Source organism: Amblyraja radiata, chromosome 3 (genome assembly GCF_010909765.2).
Source record: "Amblyraja radiata isolate CabotCenter1 chromosome 3, sAmbRad1.1.pri, whole genome shotgun sequence".
In the NCBI taxonomy this organism is placed as follows: domain Eukaryota; kingdom Metazoa; phylum Chordata; class Chondrichthyes; order Rajiformes; family Rajidae; genus Amblyraja; species Amblyraja radiata.
In genome coordinates this window covers 35,385,932-35,400,858 of record NC_045958.1, presented here as the reverse complement: position 1 = coordinate 35,400,858, position 14,927 = coordinate 35,385,932, and the positions used below count along the sequence as shown (strand labels likewise).

Below are 14,927 nucleotides of genomic sequence, written 5' to 3'. Positions count from 1 at the left end.
GGTGAGGTGCACGTACTGCTGGGACAACAGTGGAGTCAATAGTGATCGTGTAAGTCATTGGCAACTTGCCCAGTTTGTCATCGAACAAATCCTGATATTGGGACAGAAGTTGTGTCGGTTCGTCAGATAGGCATAGCTTGTGGACAGCGCGTCCGAAGGACACTAAACCCAGGTCGTGACAAGCATGGATTCCCAACAAAGTCTCCGAGTTCGATTTCACAACATAGAAAATCAGGTTTTTAGTGACATTGTCCACAACACACTTGAAATCAGATTTTCCAAGAGGGTGCAGAACCTCCCCCCCCCCCCCCCCCGTAGGCGCGCGAGGTAAAGGCATCCGTAGTCAAGGTCTCATTATTTCTTATCTTGTTATAGACCTTCAGGGACATTACGTTCACGCACGCTCCCGTGTCGACTTTAGTAGTAACAGACTTATTACTGATGTGCACGGTAACAACAGGGTCCAAGGACTTACCAGTTGTGCGGAGGAGAGTGTGAACAGCAGAACTATCGTATGAGATAATTGATTCATTCTAAGTTCATAAGTTCATTTATTGAACAGTGAAATTCACTGGCCAGGTCAGTCATAAAATTTAAAAAAGCAACAGAGTCAAAAAAACACATTTTAACATAAACATCCATCACAGTGACACCTACACATTCCTCACTGTGTTGGAAGGCAAAAATAAAGCTCCAAGTCCTTCCCTTGTTGTTCTTCCTTGGTCGGGGGCCTCGTTGACGGGATGATCTTAACTCCCGTAGCCGGCGGCATTCGGGCCCTCCACATCGAGGCGTTCAGCTCCCGCATCGGGGGGTTGTCAGCTCCCCCGCGCTGGGCGATCAAACCTCACGTCGGGGCTGGACGAACCTTCTGCGGCGTTGGAGCCCCCGACTAGCCTCTCCCGAGACTGCGAGCCCTTGTTGGTAAGTCCGCAGGCCGCGGTGGGAGCGATCCCAGGCAAGGGATCTGCTCCAATGGTAAGTCCACACCCTGCGGTGGGGCTCACGACAGTCCGATGCGGCTTCCAGCTCCAGCGATGGTATGCCAGCGTGGGCAGCTTCGAACTGTTCATGGGAGTTGCAGACTGTTGGGTCTTGCTGGAGCAGGAGTAGATTAGACTTTGAAATTGCACTGGGGTTCCCGCTAAAACGACAGCATGCGGCAAAATGGTTCATTTTCTTACAGTAATTGCATGATTTGCCATTTGCTGGGCAAAACTGATGACCTCTATTATGGAAATAGTTGCGGTTAGCGCACCTCTGTGGTGGCTCATTCATAAATCTTTTAGTGCCAGCTGGCGCGGTGCGTTTAACGTAACCGGTCAGATTAACATCCTTTTCCTGAGTGTCAAGCTGATCACTCAGTGGGGCTACAACCTCTGACATACGGCAGGCATGCACAGCCTGTTCAAGAGTCATATCAGCATTTCGGAGTAACTCTGTTTTGAGCTTCTGATCACACATGCCACTAACGATTTTGTCGCGTATTAACTCATTCGTTATCTCACCAAAGCGACATCTCGGGGCCATATACTTGAAATCACAGATGAAACGTTCCACAGGTTCGTCAGGATGCTGTTGGCGTGCAAAGAACTTTGCGCTCTCCAGAATGCGGTTCGATGGCAGGTCACATAGCTCACGGAATTTACGTAGCAGCACATTAGGGTTGCGCATTGTCTCAGCTGGGACCACCACCTGGCCGTTCCTGTCGAGCACAGGTGGCGCAAAGCCGAAGGTTTGCGCGCGAATCATAGCCCCGGGTCCAGCCAGGTTGAGCAAGAGCGATGCCTTGACTTCATCTGGATCGTTGCGATGGACGACAATTTCAGTCAATTTCAAAGAGCCATCATCGCTCGCCTATGTCTGCATCAAAGATGAGCTGGGTTGGCTTGCGGCACGAGTGAGCCATCGGAGTAAATTTCAAAACTAATAAAAAGCAAATAAACCCCGATAGACAGACGCAATGGGTAATTTCCAGCTAGTCTGACACCATGCAAACTGTACAGACACAGTCTGATGTTCAAGTCAGCTTTAATCATCAGTCATGGTGGTATAATACAATACCTTGTTAGTTCATCTCTACCACCGGTGTAACTGTGTAATCTGGGAAGTGAGTGTTAATATAAAGTGTATAGTAAGGTGGAGCTAGTGTTGGTACATTACTCTGATTGGTGCACATGCACTAACCAATCTACACCCTATATTAGCATATCCTATTCTCATTTTAATAAATGCAGCTTGTGATAATGTTTTATAGATAGCTACTTGCCTTATTTATAAATGCTTAACAGATATGCTGAGACCGATGTAATCCAGCAAATTAAGGGAGGCAAAAATATATCTTTATTATATGATACACAAAATGCTGGAGTAACACAGCGGGACAGGCAGCATCTCTGGAGAGAAGGAATGGATGACGTTTCGGGTTGAGACCCTTCTTCAGTCAGAGTAAGGGCAGGGGGAGATAGAGATACGGAAGTATAAGGTGTGAGAACGAAACATCAAAGGGGGCGGTAATCAAGGAAAATGTAGAACATTGTTAGTTAAGAGAAGGTAACAACAAAGCAAACATATCTAATAAAGATATATATTTTTATTAAATGTTTTGTGGGCCTTGATAGGATTTTCCAATGGCCTACCTTTTCAACACTGCATCAATTGGTCCACAGCTCTCCGACATCAACTTACCCTTGCACCCTAATCAAAACTTTCTAAGCACTTCATCCACTGCTCTCAGGCTCTTTCCTGTCTCATTTTTGAGCTCAGAATTCAACAACGGTCAACATCTCATAAAACCAACAATATCATGAAACAAACCCATTTAACATTTGCCATCTACATTCTTAAATGTATTTAAATATCTTTAACCGCAAAAATAAACTTTTGTACCAGATTTTGAATCACGTGGTTTCTCTTCTTTGCCTCCTGTCCAGTTCCAAGCCCAAGCAAACCATCCTCCAGAATTATCTTCCTCAACTGTTGCACCAGGTCTGTAAATCTTGTACCCTGCTTTCATTGCCTAGAACGAAATTCAAAAACTTTACATTTGCTTTCCACAAGACAAGTTTTACAGCTAACAATTTTGCTTTGCTGATCAACTGCACAGAGCAGATTTGTTTTTTAAGAGTGAATTAATTGCATGGTATATTTAAATATTTAATTTATTAAATGCTTTCTCCAAAAATACGTGTTCTTCAAAATGAAGATAATTTAGATCCTAAATACCTCCACTTCTGCCTGTTGTCTTGCGAGTGTAATATTGAACAAATCAAGATCCCTTTCATGTTCCTGTAACGAAATAATATTGAAGAAAGCAAAAGGAAATTAACATTTGTTTTTTTGTTATAAATGTAACAATCTACAGACTTCTTGTGAATGATTTAGATAAGACTTCAAATATAATAGCATATCAAAAAAAAACTCCCCTTATGCATACAACATAATAGCTACAAATCCGGCCTCCCGTACCACCCCCTCCCTGGGCACTTTCCGTTGCAACCGCAAGAAATGCAACGCCTGTCCCTTCACCTCCACCCTCGACTCCATTCAAGGACCCAAGCAGTCGTTCCAGGTGCGACAAAGGTTCACCTGTATCTCCTCCAACCTCATCTACTGCATCCGCTGCTCTCGATGTCAGCTGATTTACATCGGGGAGACTAAGCGGAGGTTGGGCGATCGTTTCGCCGAACACCTCCGCTCAGTCCGCAATAACCTACCTGAACTCCCGGTGGCTCAGCACTTCAACTTCCCCTCCCATTCCCAATCCGACCTCTCTGTCCTGGGTCTCCTCCATTGCCAGAGTGAGCAACACCGGAAATTGGAGGAACAGCACCTCATATTCCGCCTGGGTTGCTTGCGTCCGGATGGCATGAACGTTGAATTCTCCCAGTTTTGCTAGCCCTTGCTGTCTCCTCCCCTTCCTTAACCCTCGAGCTGTCTCCTCCCATCCCCCCGCCCTCGGGTTCCTCCTCCTCCCTTTTTCCTTCCTTCTCCCCCCCACCCCCCATCAGTCTGAAGAAGGGTTTCGGACCGAAACGTCGCCTATTTCCTTCGCTCCATAGATGCTGCTGCACCTGGTGAGTTTCTCCAGCATTTTTGTGTACCATGACGTTAATATGTTGGGTTCTAAGAAATATATTGCCCCTATCCAAAACAGTGCTAGAAGAGCAGGTGTTCTGTACATTTATTTACCCCCCTTTATTATGTGTAAGGATTAAATAAAAGTAAAAAATCTAAACATTAAATATAAACTGTTGCATAACCTCAAGAACGCTGTTAAGTTGTTCTTCCTGTCTCTTGTTCGTAATCCTCAATTTATAGAGCTTTCTGTAGATTTTAATTTTTTGCCTGTGCATTTGAATGTGCTTCCACGACCATCCTTCACATCTCGGCTTTATGTTCTCGATCAATATACTATTTATAGCATACGCCCACCTAAATCAGAAATACGAGAAAACGTTCAAAAAACTAGGAAGCAACCTCTTTTGTATAAGAGTTCAGTTAAAGGACAGAGCAATGAGCTGAAATGCCACCACTTTAGATTATATCTTAAACATTATAACATAACATTGCATTCCAAGATATCCAATCAATATTGGGAATATGGACATCTTAAGAAGGTAATCTCTGGAGCAAAAAATATTTTCTGAGAATTTCAGGAGGATGATAGGTGATCTTATAAAAGTACACAAGATCATGAGGGTATAGATAGGGTAGATGGAGTCTATTACCCAGAGCAGGGGGATCAAGAACCAGAGGAATTGATTTAATGTGAGAAGGAAAGGATTTAATAGGAATAGAAAGACATTCTTGCCATAGAGGGATTACAGAGAAGGTTCACCAGACTGATTCCTGGGATGTCAGGACTTTCATATGAAGAAAGACTGGATAGACTCAGCCTGTACTCGCTAGAATTTAGAAAATTGAGGGGGGATCTTATAGAAACTTACAAAATTCTTATTAGGTTGGACAGGCTAGATGCAGGAAGATTGTTCCCAATGTTGGGGAAGTCCAGAACAAGGGGTCACAGTTTAAGGATAAGAGGGAAATCTTTTAGGACCGAGATGAGAAAAACATTTTTCACACAAACAGTGGTGAATCTCTGGAATTCTCTGCCACAGAAGGTAGTTGAGGCCAGTTCACTGGCTATATTTAAAAGGGAGTTAGATGTGGCCCTTGTGGCTAAAGTGATCAGGGGGTATGGAGAGAAGGCAGGTACAGGATACTGAGTTGGATGATCAGCCATGATTATATTGAATGGCGGTGCAGGCTCGAAGGGCCGAATGGCCTACTCTACTCCTGCACCTATTTTCTATGTTTCTATGAATGTGAGATGCAACTTTTTCCATTCAGAGGGTGAAGGGCATATGGAACGAGCTGCTAGATGAGGAAGTTCAGGCAGGTACTACAACAACATTTAAAATATATTTGGACAGGTACATGGATAAGAAAGGTTGCGGGATATGGACCAAACTCGGGCATTGGAACAGATGCAGATGGGGCACCTTGTTTGGCAAGGGCATCTTCAGCCGAAGAACCAGCTTCCATGCTGTATGATTATTTTGATTTCATACCAAATATTATTGTGCATGAAGAGATACAATTTATTTTAAAAGGGAAATGGGGTTTAAAAATCACTGACATAGAACAGGATTTGTCAAATCAACAATTTTGACAAGTGCAGATGAGGTTTGGCATGGGCAACTTCGGCCGAAGGACCAGCTTCCATGCAGTATGATTATTTTGATTTTAAACCAAATATTATTGTGCATGAAGAAATGCAATTTATTTTAAAAGGGAAATAGGGATTAAAAAAAAGAACTGACATAGAACATGATTTGTCAAATCAACTATTTTCATTTGATTCCCTGCTATATAAAGGACTGCAGTGACAGATTTTTATATGGCTTCAAAGATTCCTCTTTAAGTCATTAAGATTGAAGACAGAGGTTTAGGAGATAATCGATACGCATTTACGAGCTCTCCACGAGACATTCAATGCTGTCGAAAGATAAATCTTCCAAAACATAGTCTCAAAATTAATAGCTTTTTTATTGCAGTTGTAAAAACAGTAAGATATTTGTAGATGGTTTATGCATGCAACCTATAATGTAGCTACCTCAATACCACTAACCACGCCCAGTCATCTCAGTATAACTGTGATATCTTCCCCTTGCTCCTCCCTTGGTTCCAGTACGCCTGAAGACTAGATGCAGTCAGTACTGGGACGTGTTTGACATGTGCCTTTATTAAAGACGCAATAAAGTTACATGGTGTCAGTAATTTAAACGCTCCCCTCCTGTTTATCGGGTTTTATTAGCTCCTAGTTTTACTAGTGTTTAATCCCCTATTTACTATGGCATTCTCGTGCCGCAAGCCCCCTCCCCTTGTCTTTGACGCTGACATTGCGGAGCGATGGGCTACTTTTGTGATGGACTACAACCACTTCATCAACATCGTGCACCAAAACGATCCTGATGCGGTCAAAGCCTCACTCCTGCTGAACCTTGCCGGTCCCGATGCTATGAAGCGTGCTCAGGCTTTCACTTACAATCCAGCGGTCCTGGATGACAACGACCAGGTCGTCGAGCCGGCGGAATCTGCCAACGACCCGGTATGTCTCTTACACAAGTTTGTGCAGATTTGTGACTTGCCCTCCAACCGTATATTGGATCGGGCTAGATTCTTTACAAGGAAACAGCAGCCTGATGAACCTGTTGAATGTTTTATCGCTGACCTGCGCTACCTTGCTCAGCGGTGCCGTTTCGAGAACATGCGTGATCAGATCACCAGAGATATTTTGGTCACCGGCATGCTAGATCAGAAGCTACGAGCAGAGCTGCTGCGAAGACCGGATCTCACCCTGACTGAGGCTATGCATGCATGCCGAATAGCTGAGGTGGTTGCCCCGCTACATGGGCAGAGGGGATCTGACAATCGGGCTATTAATCTGACTGGTGTTGCCATGCCCCGTCGCAAGCAAGACAACGTTCGCCCTGCACCGCGGCTGACTTATGCCACCCGGGTCCCGCTTGTCAAGAAGTGCCCCAACTGCAATTATGTCCACTCTATGCAGTCGCAGTGCCCAGCATTTGGTAAAGCTTGTAATTTCTGTAAGAAGATGAACCATTTCTCAGCTGCCTGTCGCTCCCGTGGGAACGTTCCTCCAGCTCCCAGACAAGTTTTAAACCTTCAACAAGTTGATAACGAATTCGGTTCCCAGTCTTCTGTCGACACTGCCCTCGACTCTGAGCCCAGTATTTCCATGGGAGATGTCAGTGTTTATTCTCTCCTTCATAATCAATCTCGCCTCCCCGATCCTTCTGTGCTTGTCACTGTCAACAACAAGTCCTTCACTGCTAAGCTGGACACGGGGGCGAACGTGAATGTTATGCCAACATCCCTGTTCAGGAAGATAAGAAATAATGAGCTGTTAACTGCTGATCGCTCCATATTGCGTGCTTATGGGGGAGGAGCAAAAACCTGTGGGGAGGGCCACCTTCCACTGTGTGCTGAAGAAATCTTCGCGACCCCTGTCGTTTTTCATTCTTGACTGTGACTGTGTGACTCTGTTGAGCAATCAGGCGTGTCAGGATCTCGGGCTGGTGTCCTTTGACCGTACTGTCCACGAAGTGCAGGTGATGCTGAATCCACTCTCGGAGTACCCTGACCTATTCGATGATGATCTGGGTAAGCTGCCCCTTGTATACAAGATCGCACCTGACCCGTTGGTTGTACCAGTGGTCCGTGCTCCACACAGGGTGTCGTTTGCCATGAAGGGCAAGGTCGAAGCCATGCTGAAGAACATGGTTGACATGGGAGTGCTTGAAGCTGTCAGCGAACCCACCGAGTGGGTCTCCACCATGGTCGCCACCATGAAGAAGGGTAAGAGCGAGATACGGGTGTGCATCAACCCCAAAGACTTAAATCTGGCAATAAGGCACCCTCATTACCCCATGAGGAATGTAGAAGATGTTGCTGCCCAGGTCGGTCAGGCCACGGTGTTCTCTGTCCTTGATGCCAGGAGCTCATTCTGGCAAATACCTCTAGACAAACACTCCTCAGACTTAACCACTTTTGGCACCCCTTTCGGAAGATTCAAATTTTTGCGGATGCCGTTCGGCATCAACTCTGCTAGCGAAGTGTTTCAACGCTCCATGGAGCAACTGTGTGCTGGCCTGCCGTGTGCCATTATCGTGGATGACATCCTGGTTTATGGGAAAGATGCTGCTGAGCACGACCACAACCTCCGACGGATTCTAGACCGCGCTCGCCAGATCAACTTAAAACTTAACCCGTCAAAGTGCAAGTTTCGCGTAGCTGAAGTACCCTATGTTGGCCACATCTTCACAGCCCACGGGCTGAAACCTGATCCGCAGAAGACCAACGCTATCTCCGAGCTGCCTGCCCCGACCGACGTGACCAGCCTGCAGCGTTTCCTGGGCATGGTCAACTATTTAGGAAAGTTCATCCCCGACCTCAGCGAGTTGAGCGCACCCCTGAGGCAACTGACGAAAAAAGACATTGCCTGGTCCTGGTTTCCCCAATACCAGCAGGCTTTCGACCTTCTCAAAACAAAGCTGATTAGCACACCGACTCTCAAGTTTTTCGATCTGCAATGTCCAATTGTAGTTACGTGTGATGCTTCCCGCTTCGGACTCGGTGCTGCCTGCCTGCAACTCCATGATGACGGCTCGCTGCAGCCCATTTCTTATGCCTCGCGTACCATGACAGACACTGAGCAGCGCTATGCACAAATCGAGAAGGAGCTTCTTGCGGTTGTATTCGCCTGCTCCAAGTTCAAGGACTTCCTTTTCGGTACCAGGTTCACCGTCGAGACCGATCATCAACCCTTGGTGACCATCCTCAATAAGCCCATCCACATCGCTCCAGCTAGACTCCAGCGCATGATGTTACAGCTCCAGCGGTTCGACTTTCTGATCGCGTACAAGAGGGGCACCGAGATGCATGTGGCCGACGCGCTGTCCCGGGCCCCCCGTCCTCCTGTGACAGGCACCCCTATGAACAGGAGGATCTGCAGGTACTAAATGTCAACTTTGTTCCCTCTAAGCAGCTGCAGTGCCTGGTTGAGCACACCGCCAACGACCCCGACCTGCAACAGCTTGCAGCTGTCATCCAGCGGGGGTGGCCCAGCAGACGCACCTCACTGCCTGCGGGCGCCCACCCCTTCTTTCTGGTCCGCGACGAGCTTGTGCTCCGGGACGGCATCATCATCAAGGGTCACAAGGTGGTCGTCCCTGCCTCCCTATACGACTTGTACTACAACGCTGCCCACATGGGGCATCCCGGAGCCGATGCCACCGTCTCACATGCCCAAGAACAATACTATTGGCCCGGCATGGCCAAGTACATTAAAGCCGGAGTAGCCTCCTGTCCTGATTGCAACACTCTTGCCCCACATCAGCAGCGCCAGCCACTTCTGCAGCAGCCTGCGCCTGCCATGCCCTGGACCTCGCTGGCTGCTGACATATTCGAATGGCGAGGCAAGCACTACCTGGTGTTGGTTGATTCATACTCCAACTGGTTCGAAGTGGATCTTCTCCCTGCTATCACCTCTGAAATGGTTATCAGTAAGCTGCGCAGACACTTTGCTACCTTTGGGTCCCCGGTCCGCTTGCAGTTCACCAGTGCAGAATTCCAGGCTTTCGCTGTGAAGTGGAACTTCACTCACTATACCAGCAGCCCCGAATACCCGCAGAGCAACGGCCTGGCCGAGCGAGCTGTCCACAGTGCCAAGAATTTGCTCGAGCAGTCTCGTCTCTCCAATGGTGACTTCTACCTGGGTCTACTAAACCTTCGCAACATCTCACGGGACCCTACCATGCGATCCCCTGCCCAGCGTCTGATGTCCCGCGTGCTTCGCCCACCGATGCCGATCGCCCAACAATCCCTGGTGCCCAAGGTCCTCCAGCCTGCCGCCGTCCAGCAACGGATTGCTCACAAGCATGAGGTACAGCGCCGCTCTCACCACTACTGCCTGGCCAGGTCGTCCGCATGCAGACAGCCACCGGATTCTCCCGACTCGCAACCGTTGTTGGTGTGGATGATTCCCCGAGATCTTACCTGGTGGACTTTGATGGAACTGTCTACCGCCGGAGCCGCCAGCACTTGTTGGCCGTTAACGAGCCTCAGCCTCCTCCTGCGGATCCCTACTCTCCTGCGTTGCGTTTCGAGCCTGTTACTAATTACCCCACAGCTCCCTGCATGCCCCGGTCAGTTCGCTTGCCGCGTTCTCCTCCCTCTGCGCTTCCTGCTTTCGGGCAGATGATCTCCTCCCCTGCTCGTTCTCCTTCTCCTCCTTCTCCCCCGTCTCCTCCTCCTGGATCAACTGTGCCGGTTGGGTCACCTTCCGCATTCCTGGTTGGGTCTCCGCCGACTTTCTCCTTCCCGGCTGCTACTGCTCCGCCTCCTCTTCTTTCTGGTGGGGAGGGTGATGGTGCTATACGCACACGCTCGGGTCGGGTTGTCAAACCTCCTGTCCGCTACGGTGATTTCGTTTAAATTTGCATGTGTTGTATAATCACACTGCCACTGTTATAACTTCAATTTTAGATTTCTAAGGGAAAGGATGTAGATGGTTTATGCATGCAACCTATAATGTAGCTACCTCAATACCACTAACCACGCCCAGTCATCTCAGTATAACTGTGATATCTTCCCCATGCTCATCCCTTGGTTCCAGTATGCCTGAAGACTAGATGCAGTCAGTACTGGGACGTGTTTGACATGTGCCTTTATTAAAGACTCAGTAAAGTTACAGTGTGTCAGACTGGACTTCCAAACTTCTTCTTGTTTAAGTACATTTTGATCTTACTCGTAGTCAAACTCGTGCATGGTCGAAAGCTGTGACCTCTCCCCCATGCTTCTTCAAACTAACCTAAAATCTACTAGGGCGTCTGCGCGAGAATCCCAGCCGCAAACACGCCTCAGACTACGTATAAATCCCACCCATATAATTACAGGCAGATAAAATTTAAAGGTAACTGGTTATAGTTATAACATACTGAGAAGCTAAATGGCTACTACATACCGGCCCCTAATTGTTCTGAGTATATAACGAGGCAATTACAAATAGACATTTAAAAAAGAGCTATAAAATAGTAAGATTAAACGAGAACTTACCAGTTTGAAGTTTGATCTGTATTTTTTTGAGGAACGTTGAGGGAATACGTGAAGAACCCCGCTTACGACGCATGCGTGTCATCCTTCAAAGCAGCGGTGTGAGGTCACAGAAACACTATAATGACCTAATATAGTAAGATTATCAAAGAGATACCAGTTTAAGATATGACTAATCGAGGGTGGGAGCGGAGGGCACGTATTCCCTCAACGTTCCTCCTCATAAAATACAGATCAAACTTCAAACTGGTAAGTTCTCGTTTAATCTTACTATTTTACTTCGGAGTCACGTGAGTGACTACGTGAAGACTTCAAAGCTCTGTGACCTCATGCCGTGGAACGAGTCCATGCTTCACAACTGCCTTGGTTGTGGGGAGAATGATGTTAACATCATTAAACATAATACGATATTGAAACCCAATTGTAAAATATTAATTCCAATTATTGCCCCTATTTATGCGGTGAATTATATGCAGAACTTAAAATTGTTTCTGCAATTCTTCCAGGTTCAATAACTGGTTTGTTATAAAGTCGTTGGATAGTTTCCTCCGTTGACCATTCTACTGTCTTGAGGGTTTTGTCCATTGGTACGTCCAGCTTCATAGCTGCCAATGTAGCTGCAGCCCTGATGGAGTAAGATTTAATTTCTCCTTAGAGTCCACTCCAGCCTTTGTCAGGACTAGCTTAGCCATTTAGAGGTGATCTGGACTGTAACTGTTTTGAGTGGCTATTAGTAGCTGATAAACGTGACATTTCTTCCCTCTGATGATCTAGCATACTTCATGTATGATAGTAAATGAGTTATAATACAGCAACGACCATCTGTCGTATAGGCTCTGTACTTTGTTTTTAGGCCTGCTGACCCCTGTCTGTTCGGTTTGACCCTTTGATTGATGTGACAGGTTTAATTCCCTGATGAAATCATCATGTTGTCCAGCCTTAGTTTCTGTAGTGACTGGACTCTTTGCGCCGTGACCAAGGCCATCAGCATGACTGTTTACATAGTCAGTTTCTGTAATGACAGAGCTGTAGCTGGAGACCAGTTTCTTAACTTGGTCAGTACAAAACTCACATCCCATATATGAATGTACCTAGTTCTTGGGGATTAATTTTAACATGCCCTTAATGAGTTTTGTTACCAGTGTGTGTGTCCCCACAGAATGTCGCTCTGTACCTTCGACAGGTATGTAGACAGAGCACTCCTGGCGCAATTGTGGTACTATGACTAAGCCTCTCATCGTAATGGAGGCTTGCCAGGAATTCCAGAACAGATGGCTGTTTATAGATCTGTGGGTGATAATAGTTATGAACGTACTTCCTATTTCTAGAGAATACCAAGTACTGTTGAATGAGTGGACTGTCTGCGACCCACTGAAAAGATTCCGCCTATGGTCCGTCAGTCCTAGGTGTACAAGAGGTGCTTTCAATTGTACAATAAATAGGTTAATATAGATAGTAACATGGGTAACTCTCCATGTTGCTAGAAAGAACCAGTAAGTTAGGTCTATGATGGATGGTGATGAATGGTTCTGCCTTCTACCACCGTTGTTTATAATATGTTGTTTATTCTTATATGGCTGCAGGCAATATCATTTCGTTCAGACCTAAATGTCTGAATAAAATAAGAATTCAATTCAATTTACAAATATAGTTGGCCAGATAGTCACGTGGTGTCGGTAAGTTTCTACCCATAGTTGACATACTACTCCCGGTGTCCATAAAACTGGTCACTGTTAATGTTAGATTATGACCATGCCTAACAAATGTACCCACATCTAGCGCCATAGTGGCGTCAGTCGGTTACTTCATTAGCCTGTCTGAAATGACCCATAAATTGTTTGAATGACGTGTGACTGCGTTCAGTAATTAGATAATGTCTGATATTATATGGCTGGCACACAGTCCCTTTGCCAATTCTACTAGCAGTCAGATGGATAGTTAGTTCCCTGCCAGTCTCCATTAAGGCTGTCCATATTACCAGCAAAGTCAGTGCCATGTGAACTGTGTTAGCAGTGAACCGCAGATGACCTGTAGTTTAACACATCTGTGGGTACCTCTAATTGGTAATCTAGCCAGCATATCTTGATACGATGCTTGCCAAATAGTACCCTAGGATCAATACAGAAGATGACACAAAGTTCCCATCTGAAAGAATATAAGTACGAAGTTCCATTAACCTAAGATGAAGTGGCAACCACCTCTGATTATGATAAGGATATTTAGTACACGAATTTCTGTGATTCTTATTGGATGTCTCCATAACATCTATAATGTGTGTACGTAGTTTAATAATGCTTCAATTTGTTGCTTCCTTGTCTGAATGACGTTCAGTTCAGTACATGCTGAACTAAGGAGCAAGTAATGAATACCTCCACATTCTATATCAGTGGTTTGGGAGGTTCCAGGTTTGCATATAAGGCCAGTGCATCCTGGTGAACTAGTGTCATGTTTATTTCTAATAGTGCGGCCGTTAATATCCCGGTGATAGGACTTTAGAACTTTCTTTCGGTTCAATACCTTGTCCTGTTATGTTTTTGGTTACTGCTAAGACTAAAGGATCCAGCAGTCCAATACAATTCATGATAGATAGCATTCCCATCTCAGGATTACACAGTAATGTCTGTTCCAGTAATGGTCTGTTTCAGGGGAACAAAAGCACACCTGTGAGTAAGGCTAACTGGTCAGATTTGAAGCCAGCATCCTGACCAACGTGTCTCCAAATACTTCAGTTAACACTGGCCACATTCAGATCCCCACAATTTCCCGGAGGTAAATGTCTTGCCAACACCTCAGCAAAGGTATTGGCTTGCAGGTGATGTGTAGACATGTACTTTTATCCAACCGCTCCTGCCGACCTTCGTGCTCTCGGGCACTAGTCGCACGCGGTTTTTGCCGCAGCCGGTCCCCATGCCTACGGGCACTGGTCGCTCCCGGCCGCCCCATATAATTATGCCGTTGCTCGCAGTCCCAGTACTCCCCGGCACCTGTCGCTGACGGCCGAACATGCTGCAGCCACTCGTACCGGTTTCCCAGCTCTGCGAAAGTGGCCGCTGCTGGCTGCGCTATATCCTGCAGCTGCTCATCCTTACTTCGGTATTGGTAAGTATTATCCGGAGGCTGTTTCTCCACATCACTTTCGCAGTGATGTACTTTGCGCTTTGCCTTCCCGCCCGTTCTAGGATTTGATTTTCCCGGCGCGGGGTTTAAATCCGGCACAGCTGATGTCTCCATACAAGTTGCCTGTGCCGGCGGCTGCTGCTGCAGGTCCCCGGCACCTTCGCCACTGACGTCCTGCAGCTTCTTTACAGCCTTTCTACGCGTTGCTCTGTCCATTTCCTACACAGGGTGAAATGCAGAGTCCACTTTCTCCCCTCCTTCAGGGTTATGTAAACCTGTGCCTTGGTCAGGGTATGACCAAATTTGGTCCTGCCCACTCTCCTCCAAGGAGTAAGAGATATCTTGCGGCCCCACACGGGGTACCGCTGCGGGACTTACCTTTTGCCCACTGTGGCTAGCCTCCATATTTCTGGGACTGCCACCATGGAGGAGCTCCTCCAGCCGTTTTGGTGTGATTTGCACTCGCTCCCTTTCGGGAGATGGTGGTGCTGATTCTTTCTTTCTTGCACCCGTTTTGGTGTGATTTGCACTCGCTCCCTTATTGGGAGATGGTGGTGTCGACATTTGTTGCTGTGCCTCTCGCTCCCTGCTGCTCTGTCCGCTCGTGGCTGCTCCTAAAACCCCTCCAACCGACCCCCAGTGCGCACGGGCACTGGTCGCTCGCAGCTATT

At 46.8% G+C, this 14,927-nt stretch overlaps 1 protein-coding gene across 2 annotated transcripts in view; it reads right to left on the bottom strand.

Annotated features, from left to right (window-relative positions):
* vps13a (vacuolar protein sorting 13 homolog A) overlaps nucleotides 1-14,927 on the bottom strand; it is a 346,213-nt gene that overhangs the window by 261,703 nt on the left and 69,583 nt on the right. For both annotated transcript variants that reach the window (XM_033017572.1, XM_033017571.1), the window contains exons 13-15: nucleotides 4,263-4,434; nucleotides 3,226-3,288; nucleotides 2,890-3,019 (exon numbers count right to left, since the gene is read on the bottom strand). In XM_033017572.1, the coding sequence (XP_032873463.1) occupies nucleotides 2,890-3,019; nucleotides 3,226-3,288; nucleotides 4,263-4,434 (365 nt within the window). The remainder of the gene's footprint in view (nucleotides 1-2,889; nucleotides 3,020-3,225; nucleotides 3,289-4,262; nucleotides 4,435-14,927) is intronic.